At 48.3% G+C, this 27500-nt stretch overlaps 1 protein-coding gene across 8 annotated transcripts in view; it reads left to right on the top strand.

Annotated features, from left to right (window-relative positions):
* Positions 1 to 27500, top strand: part of RAB11FIP5 (RAB11 family interacting protein 5) — a 95142-nt gene that overhangs the window by 42717 nt on the left and 24925 nt on the right. For all 8 annotated transcript variants that reach the window (XR_012788422.1, XM_075573407.1, XM_075573378.1 and 5 more), the window contains exons 3-4: positions 17941 to 18395; positions 23457 to 24141. Coding sequence is in view for 7 of the 8 variants with exons in the window: in XM_075573407.1 (XP_075429522.1) it covers positions 17941 to 18395; positions 23457 to 24141 (1140 nt within the window). In the remaining variant the exon portion in view is untranslated. The remainder of the gene's footprint in view (positions 1 to 17940; positions 18396 to 23456; positions 24142 to 27500) is intronic.

Below are 27500 nucleotides of genomic sequence, written 5' to 3'. Positions count from 1 at the left end.
GCACCAATGCTCAGCCTATTTCTCAGCCATTCCAACGGCTAGTTCATATATGCGTCATTCTTGGTCATAATGGGCAGGGCTCAACAAGGGGTGTGCCAGTGCCTGTTTCAGAAGAGGAAGGGGATGTGACTTTGTAAATGGTTGCTATAGCAACAACAAATGCTTGTTACATTATAATACATAAAAAATTTGAATTCAGAGTTTTTTAAAAAACATGCTACAAGTCTTTGTCTCATAGTACAGAACCGATTTTATTAAAAAAAAAAAAAAAAAACACTTGCTGTACGATATTGCTTGTTCTGCAGCTTTAAAATGATAAAAGTTTTATCATCCACTAATACCATTTATTATGGTGGAGGCACCACCTCGGGATCTCTTCTCTGTGTACACATTAGTACGTTTGTTTGAATCCTCCATATATCCCAGGTAGCGCACACCTGTCCTTACAGTACTTTGAGGGTTGAGGTTTTAGCTCTGTAGGGCCAGGCCCATGCCAGAGACTGTTCCCTATATCCAACAAACCAGTCTCCAGTCTGTACGCGGCGGCCCTGTTGGTCTGAGCTTCTCCTGGAGCAGTGAAGCTTCTTGTCTGGTACCCGTCTGGCCAGTCTGGTTTGTTATCCTCTGCCGCGCCAGCAGCTTCTGACACAAACTGCAGTGGTCATTCTGCACAGTTGCGTCTTGCATTGAGGTGTCGCGTGGCTGAGTGCTCTCACTTTTTTTCTGTGCAACTTCAAAATCCTGTTTCTTGCCGGCCCGGCACCTGAACCCTTTTAACGTGACCGCGAGGCGATGTGCTGGAAGGGTTAAAGGAACAATAACTGTGTTCATGTGACTATCCAATGCCTCGTGCATTACAAGATAAACATTAAAGATGGCGGACAAGACTTTACATTGAATAGCAGTATCGATCTTTTCATGCATTAAAGGCGGCTTTCAGGGTTGGAAATGGTTCAAAGGTTTTTGTAAGGGTCTCTTAAAAAATGGCGGCATTTTAGTACAAGCTCTTTAAAACCCAGCCCTAATCTCTGCACCCTTGGAATTGCTCCTACATTCTTTTGGGTGCTGTATGCGCCTTTAAATTGTATATAATGCCCTATTGCAGGGGTGAGCAACTCCAGTCATCAAGGGCCACTAACAGGTCAGGTTTTCAGGATATCCCTGCACAGGTGGTGCAGTCGAAGACTGAGCCCCAAATTGAATCATCTGTGCTGAAGCAGGGATATCCTGAAAACCTGACCTGTTGGTGGCCCCTGAGGACTGGAGTTTGCCGCCCCTGGTGTAGAGCCATTTGCTCCTCAAACATGGTGTAAATAACGAAACCATTACAGATATTCGTGTAACAGTGTCCTGTCTGACAGTCCCACTTGGTCACACTCTGGAATGGGCTTCATTAAGAAGATTGAATCGGCTGACCGTGAAAGTTACAGAACGTCCTTGACGTTTAGGTGTTTGGCTCTAGGCGACGTATTCTTATTTCTTTGCCAGATCAACACTGGAGAAGTGTGTGTGTGTGTGTGTGTGTCTTTCATATACAGAGCACACAACTGTGTTACTGTGACAGGTGTAAAAAGATGGAAACATTCACCTTGTTGGATTCTGGTTCTTCTTTGAAGTTATTGTTATATATTGTACTGTATTTGTTGGTTTTATTCGTGTGGTAAAATATCTGCCTGAAGAAGGCAGCTTTGTGGCCTTGAAGGCCGCGACTCCTTTTAACCACAAGTTGGGTATTAAAGGTATTCCTTCTACCTTCCTTCTGTTTGTATTTCAGTGATCACCCACAAATTTCTCCTCCTTGCCTTTTTAATGCTCTCCACTCACCAGCTCCTTCCTACAGATCAGCATTGATCTCTGGCTTGGTCCCCTGCGCTCTACCCATAACTGTCTCCTCGCCGCCCCTTTCACCTCTTCTGTTTTCTCTCGCCTTAACCCCTTTTCCTCACTGCCCCTAACCTGTGGGACTCCCTCACACTCAGTGTACGCCAAGCGCCTTCTCTCCTCATCTTCAAGGCAAACCTGTAAACTCGCCTCCTAAATTAAGCATCGTTGGCCTAGACTTATGGCCACTGTCCCACAGTCACTCCTACCAACCTGTGTATGTCTTTATATAGCGCGAATAACGTGAATAGCGCGAATAATGTGAATAGCGCTTCACGGCAGTAATACACGTGACAATCATATAACAAATAATACAAATAACACATAATGGGAATACGCGCTTCGGACATAAAAGTAACATTGTGGAAGAGGTGTCCCTGCTCCGAAGAGCTTACAATCTAATTGGAAGGAAGGAAGAACGTACAGAGACAGTAGGAGGGAGTTCTGGTAAGTGCGTCTGCAGGGGGCCGAGCTTTATGTATCGTGTATAGTATTAGCCACGGTGCTACTCATATGCTTCGTTAAAGAGGTGGGTCTTCAAGGTGGATAGAGGGTGCTAGTCGGGTATTGAAGAGAAGGCTGTTCCAGGGGTGTGGGGCATTGTGGACAAGCACTGCATCTACTGCACTTATTCCCTCTCCTGCTGTCTCGAAGTCCCCAACTGCCGCTTAGATTGTAAGCTCTCCGGGGCAGGGACTCCCTGTCCTATCGTCTGATCTTATTTGTTGCACTTATTGTACTATAATTCCCTGTACTGTATTGTCTCTTGTAAAGCGCCAATTACAGCTGTGGCACTACATACATACATGTCATACATACATGTTATACATACATACATACATACATGTTATGCATGCATACATGCATACATACATGCATAAATACATACATGCATAAATACATACAAGAAAATACCTTACATTAACCCCCAATAACCATAATCCCCACGATTATCTCCCGCTGGCCTATGGGTGGGTTTGGGTTATGGGGGAGGTTAGCCTTTTGGAATGAATGATATGCCAGGTTGCCAAAGAGCAGACTTGCCTGGGTGCATGAAAGCCCCTCCATCTGGAAGGGGTGTGGGATTTGGAAGAGTGGAGGCCCGGGACATACTGAGGCTGGGTAGGTGTGAAGATGACACTGTCCCGCTATAGAAATATCCCCAGTAGCAGCAGCAGACCTCAGCCGTATATGCACAGTGATAATTGCTCTGAACAGCTGGGGCAACTATTGTGTCAGACTTCAAAGCCAAGGCCCCTTTCTGGTGACGCCCTAGCAGACCTGCTGGATCTTCATTAGGACTTCACAGGGCCTGCTGCAATATGGGGAACTGGCCCATAGCGAAGGAGCATGGTCTTATTAACTCCTTGGCTGCCAATGGGGACAGTGAGGCGTTGCGTTCTGGCGTCGGAGGGATTAAAGTGTCCTGTCCAAGTAATTATTTATTCCCCTGGGAAATGTGCATGTTCCGTGTGTCCTGGTCCCATACTGAGTCTAGCAGCCCACACTGGGATCGCAGTCCACATGCAAGTCCCTAATAAGAGGGCACGAGGGCCACTTTTAATTCGCGGTAAATAGGTTTTCATTGGGTGTAGAAACTCTCTCGTTGCTCCCCGTGTTTGAATGGATGAGAATAAGTTTGCTAGGTAGTTACAGTATACACACACACACACAGTTATATAGTTCTGTATTATACCATAGCGCTTAGATTGTAAGCTCTTTGGGTCAGACAAATTTTTGCTAGTGTTGGTGTGTGAAGCGCTTTTCCCCATTACGCATTATGTATAACACCCTTGTTATATTGTTGCATCTATTATTGCTGTAAAGTGTGTGTGTGTGTGTGTGTGTGTGTGTGTGTGTGTGTGTGTGTGTGTGTGTGTGTATATTCGTGACTAAATGCACACAATCCTTTTTTATAGAAAAGCGTTTAAAATGCAGAGCGCTATATTAAAATACACCGCTACCTTGATGCGCTCTGCAGGGGTTTTTCATTACACTGAGAGAGCGTCCCGATCAGCACTATCGCACAGAATCTCCCTTTGACCAGTTGCAGGCCGACGTACAGCAGCAGTGGGTGTAAGTAGAGCGTTGCTTTGGTAGTATTTGGCCTGAAGGGTTAATGTGCGTGGAGAGATTAGTTGGTTGTTTGCGATGAAGTTTATCCCTATTGAAATACAGCGATATAATTAGAGGATGGGAGCTTTGTAACAAACTGAATGGCCGTCTTTTGCCAAACTGTAGGAAGAAAAATAATTTCCTTTCCATCGTCGGACTCCTGGTAACATCCAGTAGGAGCTGCTGAGCGGTGGGAAGTTTTGTGTGTGTTGTGTGTGTGTGTGTGTTGTGTGTGTGTGTGTGTGTGTGTGTGTGTCTCTGTCTGGGCAGAATCTGTTTTTGTTGGCTGGGGAAGTTTTTATTTATTTTTTGTCTCCTTATAGTAACGGGTTTGTTGGTATGAACGTGAATATGCTCTTTGTGACATTTCAAGGTCAAATATTTCTAAAAAAAAATGGTGTCCGATTTCTTGTTCCTGGTAAGGTCCTGCTGCGTCTCTGCTGCGTCTCTGCTGCGTCTTACACCGGCTAAGAGACATTTTTCTGACCTTTGCCGAAGATGTGTGTTTGGATATACCGTAAGACGATACGTTATTTGTGTCTGATTTATTTTTGCCTCTTAGGCATGTTATATAGCGCCGTGCGCGCGGATTTTTAGTTAGCTGCCTTGGGCGGGAGGCAGGGAGGGGGGAGCCGACAGACAGCGGCGAAGATAAAGAAATTCATCTTTTCGTGTGTGCGCGTGTGCGTGCGTGCGTGTGCGCGTGTGTGCGTGTAAAAAAAAATGGAATCCTTTTTAAAAGGTTGAAAAATTCCTATATTTTTTATTTTATTTTTTCTATTTGAATTCAGTTTACTCCACCATAAGCAGCCAATAAAAGTGTGTACAGCGTCTCCCTGGCACGCCGTCCGCTAGGGAAGATGGCAGCGGAATGATATACAAGAGGTGCAATATTTACAAACCGTCCAGAATACATAAAAAATAATATATATATATATTTTCTATTATCCCTATTCACGCGCATGCATTAAATCACCTGCTCTTTACCTATAGAAATAGATCGTTGTCATTAGTTCAGTTTGGTGATATTTGTGACTGCCCCAGTAAAATAATGGTAGCCGATTTTTGCTCTGCCGCACAGTGACTAAAGGTAGTAGAACCCCTGAAGTGCACAGGTCCTGCATTACCCACAACAAAGAAGGGTGAATACAAGTAAAGTGCCCAGTCACTGTATACTCCTGAAATAGTAGTCGGGCTGAGTGTCCGTCCGTTAGTGGCGCTTCCTGTGGTTAGTCATTGCATGTGTGGTAACGCTTATCTGTGTGCCAGGCAGACCCGCCTGTGTCATTGTCTGTCCCCGGAGATGCAGGCTGCACAGCGTAGATATGGGGGTGGGGGTGGGGGGTTGATGGCCGTGACGTGTGGAACCTGTACACGTGCCTTACAGGTGTGACATGAAAGGTACTGATGCAGCAGCACTTCCAAGTGGCATCGGATCAGAAGCATCTGCATTACTCAGTCAGGCCGGGGGGCTTCCTCACTAGTGGGCACATATTACTGCAACTTGGAGTGCCCACGTCTGTGCCCGCGTCTGTGCCCACATCCCATGACCCTTTTTGCTTTGTGATGTTCACAGGTTTGCATTTTTTGGGCCCTATGTTTTTGCCGGATGATGCGAAAGGAAAGCCGGCGATTTTTATCATACGCCTGGTCCCCTACAGAAAAAATGCAGGCGCCTAAAAGGCCTGTGTATCTACTCCTCGCACCATGTCATTTACCCATAAACCTTGTTTTAAAGGCAGGTATCACTTTGGGTGACACTGGTTGGCTCACCGATTTCATGCTTTAAAACAGCGGTGCGCAAATATCCCCGCTGTGCGCGTCCCCCTCTCCTTACCTTGTCTTTGGCGTCAAATGGCGACGCGTCGCCAAAGACAATGTAAGCAACGTTGCAGAGGCCTCGCTATCCCCCGGCGTTTAATTTAAATGCCTTGGAGAAGAGCGCGGGAACCCGGGGGGTGGGGGAGAAGAGAAGGGTTTGCCCCCCTGTTTGCGCCCCCCTGTTTGCGCCCCCCTGCTTTAAGACACATCGGATGAGGTAGATGTTTTGTAGTTATTTTTGTTTAACCGTTTACCCAGGGAAACCTGTAGGAGTTCTAACCCGCGTGTACGATTGTTGATCCTGCCCTTATCTTTTCCTTATCCAGCCCCTTTTTAGATTTGGTCGTACTGAGGGGGATAATAACGGTCTTTTGGGTGGGTTTTTATTCCATAGAATATGTAGACTAATATACACGAGCGTGTGAATGATTGAGGTGCTGTGTATCCACAAAATGCAATGTGTCTGCTTCCTATAAGATAAGAGACATAAGTGTAATTATTTGTTAAATCTTCATTAACATCCTAATTATTTCTCAGTTTTTAACTATATAATTTTTCTGTCTTATTTTCATTAAATAACAAAAAAAACCTGTACAATGCTTCTGGGGGAAAAGGCGATTGTGACTAGCTATATGTAGAAACAATGTATTTAAGGAGAATAAGTGTTTTTTACTTATTGACATATATTAGAAAGTATTGTTAGTCTTTATTTGTATGGTGGAAACTTTCCGCAGCGCTGAACAACGTGAGGGGGCGGGGCCGCGCGTGAGGGGGCGGGGCCGTAACATTGTATGACGTAGTCCAGATCCGTTATCTCAGGGATGGCCAACTCCAGTCCCCAAGGGCCACCTACAGGAGGTTCTCAGGATATCCCTGCTTCAGCACAGGTGGCTCAATCGAAGACTGAGCCACGTGTGCTGAAGCTGGGACTGATTGAGCCACCTGTGCTGAAGCAGGGATATCCTGAGAACCTCCTGTAGGTGGCCCTTGCGTTTGCGCGCACTTCAGGGACTCTTACCTGATTTCCTAAGGTAGTTCTCGAGTGCCCGTGGTGCTGCGCGCGTCGCCGCTGCTACATTTTGCAGCCACAACAAAAATTTAAATTGCGGGCTGCAGTAACGTCGGCGTCACGTGAGCTGGTTCAGCAAATGAGGGCGAGCCAGCGCCGTGGCTCGTTCGCCACAACCGCCATCGCCGCGACCTATCTCCTGCAGCTAGCGCACGCATCCCTGGGGCTGCAGGAGTGCGCGCACGGAAGCCCGCACCGCCACCAGGAGCTCGGCCTTAGCTGCTGCTATTGTATTGCTTATAATGGGCTGACTATACACTCTTGTGTTATAAATAATGTACAAATATATATGCAAATAAACCTATTGTCCTGGAACAGGATTGCACATTTTCTATGTCCCTTTGCAGCTCACAGGATTACTGTTCTCCCTAGTTAAGCTGCATGTTTTTCTCCTGTTCCAGCAGCTAGCTGCCTGTGTAAAAATGCAACATTATTGCTACATTTGCCTTCTTACACAGCACTAGCTGGTTGCCCTGGCAACCTTCCAATCTTCTTAGCTAGAAGGTTGGTTCAGCCCAGCTCCCCTGTCTTTCTGGCAGTTACATTGGTCCTTAGACCTTTCCTGTCTGTCACAGGACAATGTGCTCCTTTCCATTCAAGCTGGCTTTGTGAGTACATGCTACCCTCCATTCCACCCCCTGCAAGGCCATCCTTTTTTACCGTCCCCCCCCCCATAACCTAGGCACCTTCAGCTAGAGATGCACTCTCTCACTACATACCACCATCTGAAAGTACCTTTTATATTTCTGTTGACTCCCCCAATAAAGTTGAAGAAAATAGAAGGACTTTGTGTGCTTTCAAAAGGGGATCAGTTAAACCAGCGGTGCGCAAACGGGGGGGGGGGGGGGCGCGACCCCCAGGGGGGGGTCGAGACTGCCGACGGGGGGGGCGCAGGGTTTACAGAGGCCCCGCGCGCTTCCCGAAAGCACTTAAATTAAGTGCCGGGGGAGCTGCAGGGCCTCTGTAAACCTAACTTACCCGGCTTCCTTCCTGCGTCGCCATGGCAACGCGGCGGGAAAATGACGCTGCAAGGTCATGTGACGTCATGTTGCTATAGCAACGTGACGTCATGACTCCGGGTTGGGGGGGGGGGCGCGGGAGTGAGGGGACCGCCGGCAGGTGGGCCCAGGGAAAAAAGTTTGCGCCCCCTGAGTTAAACCACTGGAGTCGTTCACATCCCACATGTGATTCTGGTTCCAGAAGACCTATCATTCTAAATTGTAAGGCACAGTAAATGGTCACAATGCTGATCCATGAGACTATAAATGTACGTTTTCCCCAGGTTCATTTTTTGTATTCTCCTAAATGCTTTCATGACTTTATGAAAGCAGTTGTATATTTCAGGTGTTACATGTGATAAAGAGAATAGCCATATTATTGTGTTCACTACTGGAAGTGTGGAAACCTGTTTTAAATCATCATAAAACCTATTTAAAAATAACATTTCAATAAACCCCCAATCTGTTTCCTCTGTACATAGAATTGCTGCTTTATACATTTTTACATGATGGCAATGTATGTACATCAAAGCTCCACCCCAAAAATTGTTCTGGCACACCTGCCTACAGCCCTTTGTCCTTCTGGACACCGGTCACCCCTCCGATCTTCTTGGTGACGCCTTTCACTAATTATTCCTCGGCGAGGGTGCTGTGCTGCCGGGAGGCGCGCCGCCGAATTACCATGTGGTTTTATTGTATTAACCGCCGCTTAAAGATTTGCCGGGAAGTCCAGCAGCACCCGAGTGTCACCGGAATTCTGAGATCTCTGCGTTGGGAATCACATGGTCGGTAATGGCCTCCAGTGACCTGTGCGGGAGTTTCTTCCGGTCCGATCGTGAACGCGATTTTTACCCCTAGAAAACGTGCTTCAATACTTCCTGGTCATATAACCACTCTTGGGACCGGATGTGAAGGGGAATGTCCCTGCCCCTTCAGTGTAGCAAACGTGTACGCCAATCGCGTGCGGCCCCTGAATAACAACCAAATGACGTCCAGTGCACGTCATAAGGACCGCTGGGGTGTGTACTTCATGACATACGCTGTACGTTATTAGGGCACTGTTGAGGTTAAATAGAAAAATACAAATTTACGACCCGTCGTTGCAATAACTAATTAGTACCTGCAATGTTCTGCTGGTAATTGGGGTATTTAATGTCAGGTTTTAGAGACTAGAATAAACTTGAACGTAATTGATACATTGCTAGGATTCCTGCACAATAAGCTGTTTTATTAATTGCACTGCCCTGTGTAATCATGGGTATAGGGACTCTTATTACATTGCTTAAATATTTTATGTCCGGTATATTAACTCTCTGACGTTCCTGTGTCCTTGATCATGTAAACACACTCGCAATTCACCCCCGACGCTCCCCTATGTTACACGTGGGGAGATGCGCTGTGAACACAACTAGTACCTAGCAAATGTTATTTAATATGCCAAGTATATTTACGTGCTTTAAATTGGCATATTCCCCCGGTATCTGAGATGTGTTCCCATCTATGTGTTAGTGTTTTGGGACGTATTCTTATTATTTTTTGTTGTAATGCGATAACACACCCCGTAGCCCAGTACTATAGGGCTGAAGGACTAAAACAATAAAATACCAAACATTAATCTACATTGGTACGGTAGGGAAGGTTGGCGCTTCCCCAAGGAGCTTACGCTCTATAAGGAAGGGTATGTGGACACTAGTTACAGGGGGAGAAGGGGTGTGTTTGGGGTAGCTGTGTGAAGGAGACGGTGTTGTACAGGGGGAGAAGGGGTGTGTTTGGTGTAGCTGTGTGAAGGAGACGGTGGTGTACAGGGGGAGAAGGGGTGTGTTTGGGGTAGCTGTGTGAAGGAGATGGCGTTGTACAGTGGGGGGGAGTGGTGTGTTTGGGGTAGCTGTGTGAAGGAGACGGTGGTGTACAGGGGGAGAAGGGGTGTGTTTGGGATAGCTGTGTGAAGGAGACGGTGGTGTACAGGGGGAGAAGGGGTGTGTTTGGGGTAGCTGTGTGAAGGAGATGGCGTTGTACAGGGGGAGAAGGGGTGTGTTTGGGGTAGCTGTGTGAAGGAGATGGCGTTGTACAGGGGGAGAAGGGGTGTGTTTGGGGTAGCTGTGTGAAGGAGACGGTGGTGTACAGGGGGTGAAGGGGTGTGTTTGGGGTAGCTGTGTGAAGGAGATGGCGTTGTACAGGGGGGGGGGAGTGGTGTGTTTGGGGTAGCTGTGTGAAGGAGACGGTGGTGTACAGGGAGAGAAGGGGTGTGTGTCACAGGAGACCAGGTTTCTTAACACCTTTTTATAACCGGGATCATTGATTGAGCAAAACAAGATGGTAAAATAAATGGTCATTTATTTCTTGTAGAAGACAAACACACAAAGTTACACAATTCAAGTTAAACACACTTACTGGGAATGGGGCTAACGAATAAATCCGTTTCTGGAACAAAATTCCTTAAGATCACCTTTTTAGAGCACTTTCCAATGACCGGTAGTTACTCGTAAAAGTCCTGGAACTGTTTTGGGCGCAATGGCAGCCGCGACCGCTACGTTCTTAAAATCTGGACTTAGAAACTTTTCTCCCTTAAATCTTTGAAGCCGGCTCGCGTCTATTCAGTTCTGAGCATCTTTGAATTTGCCGCTGTTGGTTTGGCGCTTGGAATCTGCGCTCCCCATTTGGCTGCAAGCTCTCTTAGGGCTTTCATTCACTAACCTGGGCAGCCTATCAGAGAGTGGGAATTTTCCTTCCAGCCAATCACCGATTTTGCTGGTATTGTAAAACCGGGAGGGCACCTTTTCTCAGGTAGCAAGGGGGCATGGGTTAACCTGGCCCCTCTGCCTCTTGGCATACTGAGCCCCCCTGTGCTGCTCCAGTCTCCACAGAGTCTGGATTTTGGCAGATGGTCGTCAGGTAGCATTGTGTTAATTCAGGACATGGGTACTCAAGTATAACTGCAGTGCTCTCCTGTTCTAACACCTTGGCATCCCTGAGGCTTTCAAGTACGGACTCAGAGGCACCAAGCTTGATAGCCCGCTGGGTTTTCCGGAATCCATGACTTAGAAAGCCCTCAGTTCATATACAGAAGCCTCATTCCTGGCACACATGAGAAAATAACTTTTAAAACACTAACCTGCTCAGCTTTATAATGTAGCTGTTCCAGCTCCTGAACCTCTAACTAGGTTCATTGTACCTGGGTATGTATGTGGGTACCTCTGCTATACTGGGGAACCCCTGCTACACTATAGACTCCATGTATGGCCACAGATATAGTTTAACCCCTCCATACCCGTTTACCTTGTCTGGGAGATGCTGCAGCAGGGATCCTGGCGGTGAGTCGTAAGAGCGTTTTCAGGGTCCGAGGTTGGCGGAGTAATGCGCTTAGCTGTATCCGAAGATATCACGCAATCTCCGGATACAACTCTTGGGGTATCCCATAACCCGGAACCCCGCTACATAACCACATTCTGTAAAGACTTTCTCCGACAAACCCACCCCGAAACTTACAGCCTAGAAATCTCCCGATCCCAGCACCCCAGTAAAGGCAAAAACCACATCATTCTTTAATGTCGCAAAATCAGTATACAGTTGCAGTAATACATTTTTCGACATCTGGGTCCCAGAGCTGACACTCTAAGACCCTAACATACGGGTCAGGGTTAACCAAGTGGGCTTGACCTTTATTATAAAGCCTGGTTAACCCCTTCACCATCGGTGTGTTTGGGGTAGCTGTGTGAAGGAGACGGTGTTGTTTCTGAGTGAGGTGAGGAGGGGAGGCAGCTGAGCTGCAAACAGACCCCCACAGCACCAGAGGGAGGGAGGGGGGGGGGAGGTGATGGTCAGTCTGTAAGTAAATGGGTACTGTACTGTACAAAATTGGTCCCTACCCCTCTTTGTTCATTTTTAGAGGACACGAGCACACTGTTTTTTGAGGATTAAAAGTTCGAATGAGACCAAAACCACAGATGAGGGAGAAATCGCCCAAAATGAATGAAACTCTGAGGCCTGCACCGCGGAGGGGGGGGGGGGGGGGGGGCTGGTTTCGCTGAAGCTTTCTCTCGGTCAGAGGCAGTTCATGTTCTGGGAAATAGTGGTTCATCATGTACAGATTATTTATTATTAATACCAGATGGTCATGAAGGTATTGGAGAGTTACATCGTGTGTGTGTGTGTGTGTGTGTGTGTGTGTGTGTGTGTGTGTGTGTGTGTGTGTGTGTGTGTGTGTGTGTGTGTGTGTGTGTGTGTGTGTGTGTGTGTGTGTGTGTGTGTGTGTGTGTGTGTGTGTGTGTGTGTGTGTGTGTGTGTGTGTGTGTGTGTGTGTGTGTGTGTGTGTGCGCGTGCGTGTGTGTCGCAGGTCACCATTACATTATTTTCACTCTCCCAATACATTTCTGTGGTTGTACTAATTATCGATCACACTCTTCTTGACTGAAGTTTATCTACTTGGGGAGGTCTCCAACATCTCCTCATACTGAGCCATAGAGAGGTGCACTTAATGGGCTGTGGTTTTCTGTAGGACGTTCTTCATCGCCTTGTGTAGCCGTTTTGGTTTGTAAACGGGTTTCTAGACCCAGTTTAGCCTTCCCATGTCTAACACCAGTTCTGTGTGGCGTGATGTCCGGTCTTTGCTGTGCCGCTTTCCATAACCTGTTTATAATATGAAACAAACATGGCGTCGGGCACTCCGTACAGGTACTGCCACGGGGGGGCTCCGGCCTTCCACATTAGGAAGACAGCCCCCCAGTGGGCCTGTGTGAGTACAGTGCTGGTTTAAAGACGGATCGACGATTCGGTGCTTTATCAAGATAAAGGTCCGAAGTGGGACAGGCTCTTTAACCCTTCTTTAAACCCGCACTGTTCGTCACGCACGCCATTTTGTGTTCCTGCATAGACCTGGCACCTTAACAATGATACGCCAATAAAAAGGCCAATTATTCCGGTCAAAAAAAACAGTTTGGGCAGAGAAGGGGTTAAGGTGAAATACATTTTGAAGAAGTCTTGGACTAGCCCTGCAATGATCTGGCTTTGAATGCACGTTGCCCCGGGATATTACAGGGGCAATCGCAGCCCTTAATACAGTGTAAATGCTGGAAACACTGACCTGACCTTTATTTAGTACCCGCAGTGTACACCGCTTTACAGAGTTACAATACAGGGAAACTGAAGTGCAGACAGTGGGGAGGAGAGCAGCAGGTAAATAACCGCAAGGCCCTGTCCCAAGAGCTTACAATCTAAGTGTATGGAGAAATCATCAGCTGGCTTATTTTTTTCACGTTAAACTCTAAATACCCTATGTTGTAATTTCCTATGCAGAAGGGAAGGGGGGCGGGGGGGAGTGGGAACGTGAGATTCGGGTACTGGCCTGTGAAGTGGGTGTATTCAAGTTCCTTCCTTGATCCTTCGCTCTGCGGGATTAATAATGCAATTTGTACACACACACACACACATACACACACACATACACACACACATACACACACACATACACACACACACACATACACACACACACATACACACACACACATACACACACACACGGTCTGGTTAGTGGAGGTTTGTGTGTTTTGTTAACTCTTTGTTGGCAGAGTAACCAGTAATGCGTTGCACTTTGCCGCTGGCAGACACGCGGTGTATAACCCTGGCACGGTGTAGAGCGCTGGGTATAACCCTGGCACGGTGTATAACCCTGGCACGGTGTATAGCGCTGGGTGTTTCTGATCACCGCTGGTCTTGGCTTCATCTTGAAAGTGTATTCTGGGTATTACAGGACATGAGCTGTGTGTGTTGGGCCAGGCTCTCGCTGCGTAAATATGGGCGTTTCCAAGAAGTGTAACACGACGGCCTCGTTCCTTGCAGCAGCAGTTCCTGCGAAAGACGTTTGTTCTGTTACAGACCTGAATGTCGGTGCTTCTGAAACCACTGCTCCATCTTGTTCTGTCTCCATTGCTTTCTTTTCACAACTTGCTTTGTTGCCTCTTGCACATTAACCTTCACAGTGCCGTGGTCCAGCCGTGCCACCGGACCCACGGCATTTCCAGGTCACGCGATCGGCTCCCTGAAAGAGTGACCGTTTGTCCACGAATTACCAGTTACGTCAGTACGCCAACATGGCGTTTCCCTCCCACCCCATGTGTTTCTAAGGCAGGGCTGGGTAACTCCAGTCCTCAAGGGCCACAAACAGGTCAGGTTTTCAGGATATCCAGGTTTTAGTGCCGTTGAAGACTCCACCACCTGTGCTGAAGCAGGGGATATCCTTAACCCCTGACCTGTTGGTGGCCCTTGAGGAGTGGAGTTGCCCACCTCTGTACCAGCTGGAACGGTGCGATTCTTGTCTCGGGAACCTCCCAGGTTCCGGCGTTGTATCTATATTTTGATGCGCCTGTATTTCTGGTCCCTTTCGGTAAGTCAGCATGGCCGTCATCCAAGCCTCCCTTCCATGGTCCAATAGCAAGCCGTAATGTCATTGGCGCATGGCATTGTGGCTTCTGATTGGACAGTCCTTCAAATCCGTCCTGAGTTTTACTTTACCAGCACATTAAAAGGTAAATATCTTGGGGGAGGGGGCAGTGCAGCATTTAACACTATGCAGGATACGTTGAATCCTTAAACTGCTTATTAAATGGCACATTTTGGGGGAGCTGTTTCAGCCCCTCCCTTAGCGCTCCGTGTGCTAATGCTTTCGCCCTGGACGAGGTGGGGGAATTGGCCGCGACGTGTGGAGCTTGCACGGCATTGTGGGGCGCAACTTCGGGAATCGGAAGGTCGATTGTCAGCCCTGCTGCCCAACAGCGTCCTCGTGAGTCGCCGCCTTGCCTGCGCCGTCCCCTGCATCGGACTGTGTGTGTCTATTTATAAGGTGCCATCCATGTGCACGGCGCTGTACTGCAGTTAACCACGTGACATTATAGGAATAAGCATTTCACACACACACACAAGGTAGATGCTGGGAAAAGGAATCCCTGTCCCGCAGAGCTTACAATCTAAGTGATGGGGAGAACTTGGAGAGACATTAGGGGAGGGTGTTTCTGGGGTGCTTCAGTGCCGGTAACATTTCATCGGCGTTGCTCAATAAAAAGCTTGGTACTGTGCTCATTTGTAATAGACAAACAGAACATTTTCTAAAATAAACCCGTTATCGATTGTAAAGCGGGAGAGGTTAGGAGCCATATTCGGTATTTTTACCAAGCGCCCGATTTCGGCCACAAATCTGCATTGAAGTCGGTTGAGACTTTAGTCTGGGCCTGACCCGCTTTGGACAAGACACAATAAGGCCCAAAGTAAAATAAAAGCAGTGGTACTTTTTTACCCCTTAGTTCAGGGGCGGCCAACTTCAGCCCACCAGGGCCACCAACAGGTCTGGGTCAGGATATCCCAGCAGCACAGGTGGCTCAGTCAAAGACTGTGACTGAGCCACCTGTGCTGAAGCAGGGATATCCTGAAACCAGACCTGTTGAGCACTGGGGTTGGCCATTCCTGCCTTAGTAACATCATAGTTCACAACCGCTGTGTGCAGCCTGTAATTTCAGAGACGATAGCAGAGCATTAATACACAAATTGCTCATAATAAGTCTAGTTAAAGGTCTGCATCATCTGGCATGGAAGCCAGCGCTTCCCCTGCTGCTGGAATGTGGGTGTGCTGGAAAGACCTGGTATCTGTCTGGGATAAGTGCTATTTCCTGGAATGTGCTCCTAGCCTCTGTCTCCGCAGCCCAAATAACTCTTTATAAAGAAACGCTCGCTCGCTAGAACCGGTCCGACTGCCGCAGCGCTGAGCATTAGAACCTGGAGCGTCTTAAGAGATCGCAACCGCTTTTAAAGGTTTACAGCGTCGATTCGTTTTGAAAAGGCTGGTTCGTCGTTAAACTGTACTATGCTTTCATTGGCAGGGAGATAATACATTGGGGCACCTCTGGGGTTACAGTCCCACTGCTTAAAATAAAACATTTCATATATTTTTTTTTTTTTTACATTTATCCGTGTCCTCAAACGTATGCAATAATAATGTATAGTTATAAAGTAAGAAAATAGGTAAGTAAAGTTAAAAATGAGGAAATGCATATAATGCTAACAGGCATACAGGCATACCCCGGTTTAAGGACACTCACTTTAAGTACACTCGCGAGTAAGTACATATCGCTCGATAGGAAAATGGCCGCTCGCGCATGCGCCTGTCAGCACGTCCTGAACAGCAATACCGGCTCCCTACCTGTACCAAAGCTGTGCGCAAGCGGGGAGACTATAGAGCCTGTTACACATGCGTTATTTACATCAGTTATGCACGTATATGACGATTGCAGTACAGTACATGCATCGATAAGTGGGGAAAAGGTAGTGCTTTACTTTAAGTACATTTTCGCTTTACATACATGCTCCGGTCCCATTGCGTACGTTAAAGCGGGGTATGCCTGTATTATTATAAACGGGATGCACATTCTGCATTAAAGCACATCTGACCTTCCTTATTTCATATGGGAATGCCAGTCTAATATAGCTCCATGTTACATTGAGGTGTTTCATCGTTCAGAAATGTGCCTGTATGTCGCAGCTTTTGAAACCAAGTCCATAAGCCCGTCTCCAACCCTCCCTGCGTGGCTGCTACCCAGCACAATAACTTCTTCCCTTATCTGTCTGCGCTGGACGTGTGTGCGTGCTGGACGTGTGTGCGTGCTGGACGTGTGTGCGTGCTGGACGTGTGTGCGTGCTGGACGTGTGTGCGTGCTGGACGTGTGTGCGTGCTGGACGTGTGTGCGTGCTGGACGTGTGCGCGTGCTGGACGTGTGCGCGCGCTGGACGTGTGCGCGCGCTGGACGTGTGTGCGCGCGCTGGACGTGTGCGCGCGCGCTGGACGTGTGCGCACGCGCTGGACGTGTGCGCGCGCGCTGGACGTGTGCGCGCGCGCTGGACGTGTGCGCGCCGTGCGGGACTACTGCAAAGCGCAAACAGGAAGCCATTTCTAAACCAATGCGGGGGCAGTGGGCCCCTCTCTGCCCATGTAGCAGCCGTTGTTGTGTCCACTGCCGCGCTGTACCCCAACACACAGATGACGCGGACACACGCCAGGAAGTGCAATAACATCTGCTACATCTGTATGTGTAAAGTACTTCACAACGATCGTTGTCATGCTAACAACTGAAAAAGATGCATCTGGGGTGCGCAAATGCCCCAAACAAACCTGTTCCCCACGGAAGCTTTGTCTGGGACGTTTTTATATCCCCAACTACCGCTTTTTCTCCCTAACAACTGGTCAGTGCAGCGTTGGAATTGCTGCAGCATTTCCTCATCATACCACACTCTGCCCCTGTTACCTTGTTGGGGTTTGCTGGCTTTCCAGGTCTCCCCTCGAGCTTGCGGTTCTGTTACTCTTGTGGGTATATTTTAGTGAGGTGACGATTTTGGGTCCAACAAATTTTAAATTCGGTGTAGTCGGATTCCTCGGATTCTGTCACTCGTAACCCTTATGTGGCAGGTTTCTCTTGCAGTGAAAGGGTTAAACTAGCAACGTTCCTGCTTTGCAGCCCGTGTAAAGCACTTACAACGAGCGAATTACCTTTTCAAAGAACAAAAGAGAAAGAAAACTTGCCTGGAGATTGGAGGGCTAACAAAGGGTCATATCGCCGAAACGCAGGAGATGAAAATATAAAAGCAATCTAACCAGGGGCGGTCAACTCCAGGTCTCAAGGGCCACCAACAGGACAGGTATTTGGGGATATCTCCGCTTCAATCAGTAGCTGTCATTCTGATTCGAGTCACCTGTGCTGAAGCAGGGATATCCTGAAAACCTGACCTGTTGGTGGCCCTTGAGGATTGGGGTTGGTGCCCCTGATGTTGAATAAATGTAGAATTGTTTGAGTGACAGTACCACTAATTCTAAGTCCATTCAACCACTGTTCATAGATAACATAATGTACAGAGCTTTTTGAAACCTCCCAGGTCTCCCCCTCACATCACTGCCCTTAATTCACGTTGGTCCTAGGAGAGACTGACCAACACGTGAGCGCTTCATAGATGACACATATTGTACAGGTCTCTTCTTCCTAGCTGTAACCTGCTGCTCCTCCCTCCCCTGATCTGTAGGTGGTACAAACTTCGCTCAAAGCCCGGCAAGAAAGAGAAGGAGAGAGGGGAGATCCAAGTCTCCATCCAGTTCACCCGCAACAACCTGACGGCCAGCATGTTCGACCTCTCCATCAAGGACAAGCCCAAGACGCCCTTCGGCAAGCTGAAGGAGAAGATGAAAGGCAAGAAGGTCTTCAACATGGAGTCGTCTTCGGCCATTGTCCCAAGCAGCGTGGGCAGGTTGGACAGCGACGACGACGAGAGGAAGCCGAAGTCCAAGGCGGCCGCCTTCCTGATGGGGCGCCTGCGCAAGAGCTCCCTCACCAAGTCCAACACCTCCCTGGGGTCCGACAGCACCACCTCCTCTATCAGCGGCACCATGCCCACCAGCAGCTCTGGGATCACCATCGTGCTGACAGATACCGGCAAGAAACCCGCATCCAGGAACAGCAGCCTCTCTGCCGACCCCTCCGGTAAGTGTCACGGGGTATGGAGAGCCTTGCCATGTGCACAGAGTCATTGTGTAGACTAGGGCAACTCAACTAGTTTATTTCCAAGGGGCCAGAACGGAAATACTTTGAGGGCCAGTAGAGAGTTGTATAGTATAGATGTGTTTAACAAGGCTTCAAAACGGTTTACTTCAATAACGGTGTGAACATGTTACAAAAACTTTATTTTGGTTTTTTTTTTTATCATGGGGGGGAAAAGTGGAATTTAGTGTTAAAAGTAAATAAAATCCATGTTGTATCGCTTGGGCACCTGTCCTGAAATTAGCAGAGGCAGATGGTCAGATGACCACTCAACCCTTCAGTATCCAGATTTGGCCCAGGGTTTTCAGGTTGAAGAGCCGTAATGTAGACTTTAAGCTGTGGTATGCAGGGCGGGTAAGGGCCGCTAGTTATATTAGCATCAACAGGGCTGGAAAATCCACTCGCCTGGGTAGAAAATTGGGAGGGGAGCGTGGACTGCAGCTATTGCATAACAGCAGCAGCAGAGATGTCAATCGCTGCTCTGCTTACCGAAGCGGAACCCCATGAAAGCCGTGCGTAGTGCAAGGCATTGTGGGACGGGACTTCAGGAAGCAGAACAGCGATTGACCACTTGCAGCCGCAGGCTTTCCTGCACCTGCCCCCACGGTGGACAATGAGCCTTCCGTGCTGAACTGTTGCAGGTAGGTGACATTCCAGCCACGGACATCAACTCTCGCTTCAACGTCGCTCTCATTTTCTGGAAGGCGGTCTAATTTGGACTCTTACTGATTTTTTTTTTGTAGCTTCAGCATCTCATAGACTTCAATAATCGGTCCATTCCCACTACAATACAGGTTTTTAGCCCCGTACCCCAGATCTTTCCGGCGTGGCGTTCGCTTAAACTTCTGCTAGGTTCTCTCCCTGGAGGCTCCAGGCTGTACAGCGCCGCACACACTGTGCATATTGAGTCTGCTTCCACAGCATCTCTTAAACTGATCACAGCTACCTGCAGACAGAGATGGGGGGAGGGGGTCACTTATTTTTCTTGCTCTACCTGGAAGTACAGAGCGCAGTGAACAGGGAATCAGGAAATTTGGTTAAAATGTCTCATTTGGAATCTCTACCAAACCCAAATTTAGCAGTAAATGCCCGGGGGAAGTCATCTGGTTTTACAGGCCTCCGTCAGCTAGGTTTACCCTATAAAATAAGCCAAAGTCATTCGTTCAGTTTCATACCATGGTGAGACGGTGTGCTCATTTGCATGTCATTACCCAGAATCCCTGGCAGCAGTGGAAGCACTGTATGCTAAGAGATTAGCATCAAAAGAAAAAGGGGAGAAAAGGCGCAAAAGTTTGGCAAAAAGTAGCTGTTTATAGTTGGGGTGAAAGATATAAAAGCACACGATGCAAAAATACAAAACAAAAATAAATAGACTGCAATGCAAAATGACAATAGATAGACTGCAATCAAAAAGGAAAAGTTTTGCCTGCTGAGTATAAGAATGGTGCCGATACGCCTGCTGAGTATAAGAATGGTGCCGATACGCCTGCTGAGTATAAGAATGGTGCCGATACGCCTGCTGAGTATAAGAATGGTGCCGATACGCCTGCTGAGTGTAAGAATGGTGCCGATACGCCTGCTGAGTGTAAGAATGGTGCCGATACGCCTGCTGAGTATAAGAATGGTGCCGATACGCCTGCTGAGTATAAGAATGGTGCCGATACGCCTGCTGAGTATAAGAATGGTGCCGATACGCCTGCTGAGTATAAGAATGGTGCCGATACGCCTGCTGAGTATAGGAATGGTGCCGATACGCCTGCTGAGTATAAGAATGGTGCCGATACGCCTGCTGAGTATAAGAATGGTGCCGATACGCCTGCTGAGTATAGGAATGGTGCCGATACGCCTGCTGAGTATAGGAATGGTGCCGATACGCCTGCTGAGTATAAGAATGGTGCCGATACGCCTGCTGAGTATAAGAATGGTGCCGATACGCCTGCTGAGTATAAGAATGGTGCCGATACGCCTGCTGAGTATAAGAATGGTGCCGATACGCCTGCTGAGTATAGGAATGGTGCCGATACGCCTGCTGAGTATAGGAATGGTGCCGATACGCCTGCTGAGTATAAGAATGGTGCCGATACGCCTGCTGAGTATAGGAATGGTGCTGATACGCCTGCTGAGTATAAGAATGATGCCGATACGCCTGCTGAGTATAAGAATGGTGCCGATACGCCTGCTGAGTGTAAGAATGGTGCGATACGCCTGCTGAGTATAAGAATGGTGCCGATACGCCTGCTGAGTATAGGAATGGTGCCGATACGCCTGCTGAGTATAAGAATGGTGCCGATACGCCGGGTGTAGAGATGTAGTCTGTAAATGAAACTCCAAAATGAGCCTGTGGTGTTTTGAAGGATGAAAGTTGAAACTCGGCTTGCCAAATAGATGCCGGATTATTGCTGCTGCTGCTGCGCTGGGGAGCGTCCCCCGGGGTGTTTGCCTCAGTCGGCTTGCTCCCTTGCTTCGAAGCTGCTAACTCCTATGGCTGGCTGGCGCTGGTTACCTCCTCACAGGGCTCACAGGAAATGACGTCAGGCTGAAGGGCTCCAGCGTCGCAGCCGGTATGACGCTGGCGCTTGCCGCTCCACGAAGACTTGCGGCTGTTGTCTTATTCATGCAGGCTCAAAAAAAAATTTTTACACCCGGGGTGCGCCAGTTTTCAGTCTGCACCCCCGTCCCCCCTGCTCGGCTCCGGCGTCAAATGACGCCGGGGGGGAAGAGTCATGTGACGTCACACGACCCCGCGTTGTCATTTGATGCCAGGTTGCCATGGAGACACGTTGCTGGAAATGTCGTCACAAATAGAAGCAGGTAATCCATTATTTTACTCTTAATTTGACATTATTTTAGGGCGTGGAGGAAGGCGGCTGACCCAATTAACGGGCTGCACGGTATAGTAGTGTGGAGTATCTTTCATTCCATTTACCCAACTCTCAGGACATACTGTGGCTTAAACTAGCTGTGCATTTGCCATTCTTGAAGTATTTATTGATGGTGTGTCGGGCCTGGTGTGCTATAGTACTGAGTAATCCTATACAGCGGCGTTCCTTCCCCATGACAGGGCTGTCTCTCTTGCTATTTAAGGAGGGTATTAGCAGTCCTAATTATCAGGGAGCCTGAGTAATGTGCTCTGGGCGTCGGTCACACACGGGGCTCCATTTGATTGCCTGTTGGTTTTTAGCACATGGGCAAAACAAAGTTGAACTACTTTGCAATATTACAGGCCTCCGGCCGCCAAGGGGTTAAGAGGAGCGCCTCTTGCTAAGTACAGTATATAGCTGCATCCTCCTGCATGTAATTACAGCCTGGTGCTCTCCCATGGAATGGTGTTAACCCATTTGTTATTATAGCTGATATTGGGGACAGAATCCATTATTTAAGACTTGGTATGTAGCAAGGTGGGGAAAAGCCACGATTCGTGCTGGCTGCAGTGTCCTGGAACAGGATGGTTCTTTTCTGTTACCCCCTTTGCAGCGCTGCCTGCTAGGCCTTTATATTTCAGTTGCATGTTTTCCCTGCTCTGAAAACGGACAGTGCCTGTGTAATCGATACATTATTGTTACACATTCCCTTCTTACACTGCCAGTAGCTGGTTGCCTTGCCAACCTCTTTAATCCCCCTGGCTAAGTGGACTTTTCCATACTCCCCCTGTCTGTGTTCACAGGTAGCACAGTCCTGTCACTATTCCTGTGTGACAAAGATTACTCGCTTCTTTTTTTTCCATCCTAAGCAGGCTGAGTGAGTACCTCTCATGCTATCTACCCCCTGGCAAGGCCATTCCGTTTTTACCTTCCTCTAACTACAAAGCACTCCACATTGAGAAGCACTCGCTTACCACTCCACAACATCAACAAGTGACTTTATATGTCTGCTGCTTTCACAATGAAGTCAAGAAATACATAAGGACTTGTGCTTTCAAGAGGGATGAGTTGAGCTATCTGGCCCCATTCACATCCTACACGTGACCCTGGTTCCAGAATATGCAGAGATAGAAGATTTGTGGCCAATCCCTCTGCATTGTGATTCTCCTGGCACATCGCAGTCTCCGATCACTGCTGCAAACACCGCATTGCTGGCCTTCGGCAAATAAAAGGTTAATGGTTCAGCCCATCTTGGTGCAAAATGAATAAACTGCCGTTTTAACACCCAGGAGTCTAGATCAGGGCAAGCGAAGCCTGTAGGCAAAATGTTGTCACAGATAAGTTTCCGTATATAGTTTTTAAAGTTGTTTCGTAACAGAAGCCGAAATGTGAGCAGCTTTTAATTTGCATAGCTCCTCCCTTACGAGGCCACTGTGTGATGTGCACAAAGTTGCACTGGCCCAGTACCAACCTCTCTCCCTTCTCTTTATTGGCTCTCGGAGACAGGGACTCCATTAAAGCTGCCGGCCCAGCGTGTGTGTGTGTGTGTGTGTGTGTGTGTGTGTGTGTGTGTGTGTGTGTGTGTGTGTGTGTGTGTGTGTGTGTGTGTGTGTGTGTGTGTGTGTGTGTGTGTGTTTTTAAAAAAAAAAAATTAAATAAATCAGTTCTGTACTATGAGAAATGCTACTACTTGTAGCATTTATAAATAAATAAATAAAACTCTGACATTTATAATGTAACAAGCATTTTTTTGTTTTTATAGCAACCATTTACAAAGTCACACCCCCTTCCCCTTCTGAAACAGGCTCTGGCACACCCCTTTTTGAGCCCCGCCCTCTCTCTAGCAGTGCACCAATTGTATGTAGTGACTGCCTGGTCACATGATCTTCCCCACAGAACTTTGCATCTTTGATCCTCTTCTGCTGCACACAGCCATTTAGTGAACCCCTGAAGCCGAATATTCGTCGATCGATCACAGGAGAACGGATAGATCGGCAACTTGGCTAATTACTTATCAGTGTGTGATTGTATTGATGTGCATATTAAAGTGAGGGGGGGGGGAACTGCTGCTTGGGCTGCTTTTAAAGTTGTTTTGGGTAAGCGCTACTGTTTTAATTCTGGTGTTCTGCTTTGTGTCTCATAGTTAAAGACGCTGAAGCTTCACCGAGGATGACTCACAAAAGAGCCTTCAGTGATGAGGTCAGCCAGCTGAAAGTGTTTCCGGAGCCCAAGGGCGTCCAGAACCTGAAACCAAAGAGCAGCCCCATCTCCAAGTCCTCTGTGTGCATCAACGGGAGCCATGTCTACACCGAAGTTCCCCTGCCCAAGCCCCCTCCGAGCCCACTGGAAAAATCTTCACCCGCATCCTGGTCAGTTCAAAACAATGCAAAGAAAACGGAGGAGGTCACATTTCCCGAAGTAGTAGTAGGGAATCTCCATGGCTCTGAAAAAACGGACAAGAAGCAAGAGTGGAAACCACCGGCGTTGAACAGCTCCACCCCCGAAGAGGCAAAGGTCCCTGCTAAAGCAGCCGCCCTTAAACCAAAGAATGAAGAACTCCGGCAGGAGATCAAGCCAGTCCAAATTGCCACACCCATGGTGTTTAAGGAGAATGTGTCCAAGGATAAAAATCTAGAGGGAACCTTGAAAGAAGAGAAGCCCAAGGTCGGCCTCCTTCACCACAAAACCAGCAAGAACGAGGGTGCGTGTCCCGTGGAACAAACTGGTGTTTCACCAGCACCGCAGGTGTCTTCCAGCACCGAGGAGAGAGGCAAGACCGGCGGCTGGTTTAGTCCTAAGGACACCAAGGATACATCTCAGAAACCAAGGTCAGTAAGGCAATCTTGCCAATTGCTGTGTTTTTTCTTTCTGTATCGGTGTGACGTGCAAAACACAGTCCCATGAACTTCTTTGTCACAGTTCATGATATTCCGGTGGTTACCACCAGTGGAGAATTGTTGAATGAGCTGGTTATAACTGGCGAAGCTCTCCGCTGCCTCTAGTGGTGTTAAACGTTCCTCCAAGCATCGGTGAAAAGCAGGGCCGAGTCATGCAACAAAGCTGAGACCCGATTATCATACCACTGGTGGGTCCATGCAGAGAGTCCGCAGTAATGGGAAGGAGATGTAGGTCGCTCTGACACTGAACAGACTAATATGTTCTTGTGATGGACAACCGGCTTCATAATGCACCAAATCCACACCTAATATCTGATCAGCACCAGTTTGAGAAAGATGTGTGATTTTCAGATAGAGGGGTACACGTCATAATCCTCGGGGGGTGCTGGAGAGAAATGTCATTACGTTTCATTTAATGTTGATCACGTAAAAGCCGGCAGCCTTTCCTAGTAGGAAAATACTTCTCCTGAAATGTAATGTAACCTTTTCTCTCCCAGACCGGCTTGCAGTGCATCACATTGTCAACGAAAGGGTTAATCAGCATGGTGCTATAATTCTAGAAAATACTAGCGAGTACTAAAACGGTACCTGGGGCGCTCGCACTCCGGGAGCCCCGGTCAGCGTGGTACATTCCTGAGTTAAGTGACCAAACCTCATTTGTATCCCAATGTTTGGGACTGAATGCAGCAGATCCAAACACCCCCCTATAACCCCCCTCACCCCACCCCCTCTGCTTGAACCGAAACGTTGGAAAATAAATGACAAGCGGCGTTTGAATGTAACTCTGGGGGCTATTCTAAATTTGCTGTGAATCACAGTGGTAACAGATGCATGTTCCCCGTGCGTATGTGTAACGCGGCGGTTCTGACGCTGATTGGGGGCTGGGTTTCGGTTTGGCATGCTCGTGTTGGTAAGTAATATAGCGCACAGCATAGAAAAGTCCCACGTGTGAGCAGTGTCACATGTCTGACGCCTCCTCAACCCTGCCTTTCCCCATTATCTCTTGGCATACAGTGCTTCCACTGCAGCCAGGGATTCTGGGTAATGGCATGCACTTTTTGCTTCTTCTGATGTGTGTTTGGGGGTCTCCAGAGCTGAACCGTTTTAATTAAAGGTGCGGTCCCACATACAGTAGTATATAAAAACGGAAACACTCACTTTTCATTCTTCATTATGATCACAAATCTCATTGTCAAACTCTCCAGTAGTTTTGGAACCGTCTCTGTCTCCTGTCTGTGTCTGTCTCCTCTCTCTGTGTCTGTCTCCTCTCTCTGTGTCTGTCTCCTCTCTCTGTGTGTGTCTCCTCTCTCTGTGTCTGTCTCCTCTCTCTGTGTCTGTCTCCTCTCTCTGTGTCTGTCTCCTCTCTCTGTGTCTGTCTCCTCTCTCTGTGTCTGTCTCCTCTCTCTGTGTCTGTCTCCTCTCTCTGTGTCTGTCTCCTCTCTCTGTGTCTGTCTCCTCTCTCTGTGTCTGTCTCCTCTCTCTGTGTCTGTCTCCTCTCTCTGTGTCTGTCTCCTCTCTCTGTGTCTGTCTCCTCTCTCTGTGTCTGTCTCCTCTCTCTGTGTCTGTCTCCTCTCTCTGTGTCTGTCTCCTCTCTCTGTGTCTGTCTCCTCTCTCTGTGTCTGTCTCCTCTCTCTGTGTCTGTCTCCTCTCTCTGTGTCTGTCTCCTCTCTCTGTGTCTGTCTCCTCTCTCTGTGTCTGTCTCCTCTCTCTGTGTCTGTCTCCTCTCTCTGTGTCTGTCTCCTCTCTCTGTGTCTGTCTCCTCTCTCTGTGTCTGTCTCCTCTCTCTGTGTCTGTCTCCTCTCTCTGTGTCTGTCTCCTCTCTCTGTGTCTGTCTCCTCTCTCTGTGTCTGTCTGTCTCCTCTCTCTGTGTCTGTCTGTCTCCTCTCTCTGTGTCTGTCTGTCTCCTCTCTCTGTGTCTGTCTGTCTCCTCTCTCTGTGTCTGTCTGTCTCCTCTCTCTGTGTCTGTCTCCTCTCTCTGTGTCTGTCTGTCTCCTCTCTCTCTGTCTGTCTGTCTCCTCTCTCTCTGTCTGTCTGTCTCCTCTCTCTCTGTCTGTCTGTCTCCTCTCTCTCTGTCTGTCTGTCTCCTCTCTCTCTGTCTGTCTGTCTCCTCTCTCTCTGTCTGTCTGTCTCCTCTCTCTCTGTCTGTCTGTCTCCTCTCTCTCTGTCTGTCTGTCTCCTCTCTCTCTGTCTGTCTGTCTCCTATCTCTCTGTCTGTCTGTCTCCTCTCTCTGTGTCTGTCTGTCTCCTCTCTCTGTGTCTGTCTGTCTCCTCTCTCTCTGTCTGTCTGTCTCCTCTCTCTCTGTCTGTCTGTCTCCTCTCTCTCTGTCTGTCTGTCTCCTCTCTCTCTGTCTGTCTGTCTCCTCTCTCTCTGTCTGTCTGTCTCCTCTCTCTCTGTCTGTCTGTCTCCTCTCTCTCTGTCTGTCTGTCTCCTCTCTCTCTGTCTGTCTGTCTCCTATCTCTCTGTCTGTCTGTCTCCTCTCTCTGTCTGTCTGTCTCCTATCTCTCTGTCTGTCTGTCTGTCTCCTCTCTCTGTCTGTCTGTCTGTCTCCTCTCTCTGTCTGTCTCCTCTCTGTCTGTCTGTCTCCTCTCTCTCTGTCTGTCTGTCTCCTATCTCTCTGTCTGTCTGTCTCCTCTCTCTCTGTCTGTCTGTCTGTCTCCTCTCTCTGTCTGTCTGTCTGTCTCCTCTCTCTGTCTGTCTCCTCTCTGTCTGTCTGTCTGTCTCCTCTCTGTCTGTCTGTCTGTCTCCTCTCTGTCTGTCTGTCTGTCTGTCTCCTCTCTGTCTGTCTGTCTGTCTCCTCTCTGTCTGTCTGTCTCCTCTCTGTCTGTCTGTCTGTCTCCTCTCTGTCTGTCTGTCTGTCTCCTCTCTGTCTGTCTGTCTGTCTCCTCTCTGTCTGTCTGTCTGTCTCCTCTCTGTCTGTCTGTCTGTCTCCTCTCTGTCTGTCTGTCTCCTCTCTGTCTGTCTGTCTGTCTGTCTGTCTGTCTGTCTCCTCTCTCTCTGTCTGTCTGTCTGTCTCCTCTCTGTCTGTCTGTCTGTCTGTCTCCTCTCTCTCTGCCTGTCTGTCTGTCTCCTCTCTCTCTGTCTGTCTCCTCTCTGTCTGTCTGTCTGTCTCCTCTCTCTCTGTGTGTCTGTCTCCTCTCTGTCTGTCTGTCTGTCTCCTCTCTGTCTGTCTGTCTGTCTGTCTCCTCTCTGTCTGTCTGTCTGTCTCCTCTCTGTCTGTCTCCTCTCTGTCTGTCTGTCTGTCTGTCTCCTCTCTGTCTGTCTGTCTGTCTGTCTGTCTGTCTGTCTCCTC

This window comes from Ascaphus truei, chromosome 1, assembly GCF_040206685.1.
Source record: "Ascaphus truei isolate aAscTru1 chromosome 1, aAscTru1.hap1, whole genome shotgun sequence".
NCBI lineage: Eukaryota > Metazoa > Chordata > Amphibia > Anura > Ascaphidae > Ascaphus > Ascaphus truei.
The sequence above is the reverse complement of the archived record's forward strand: the minus strand, read 5'-3'. Positions and strand labels throughout refer to the sequence as shown.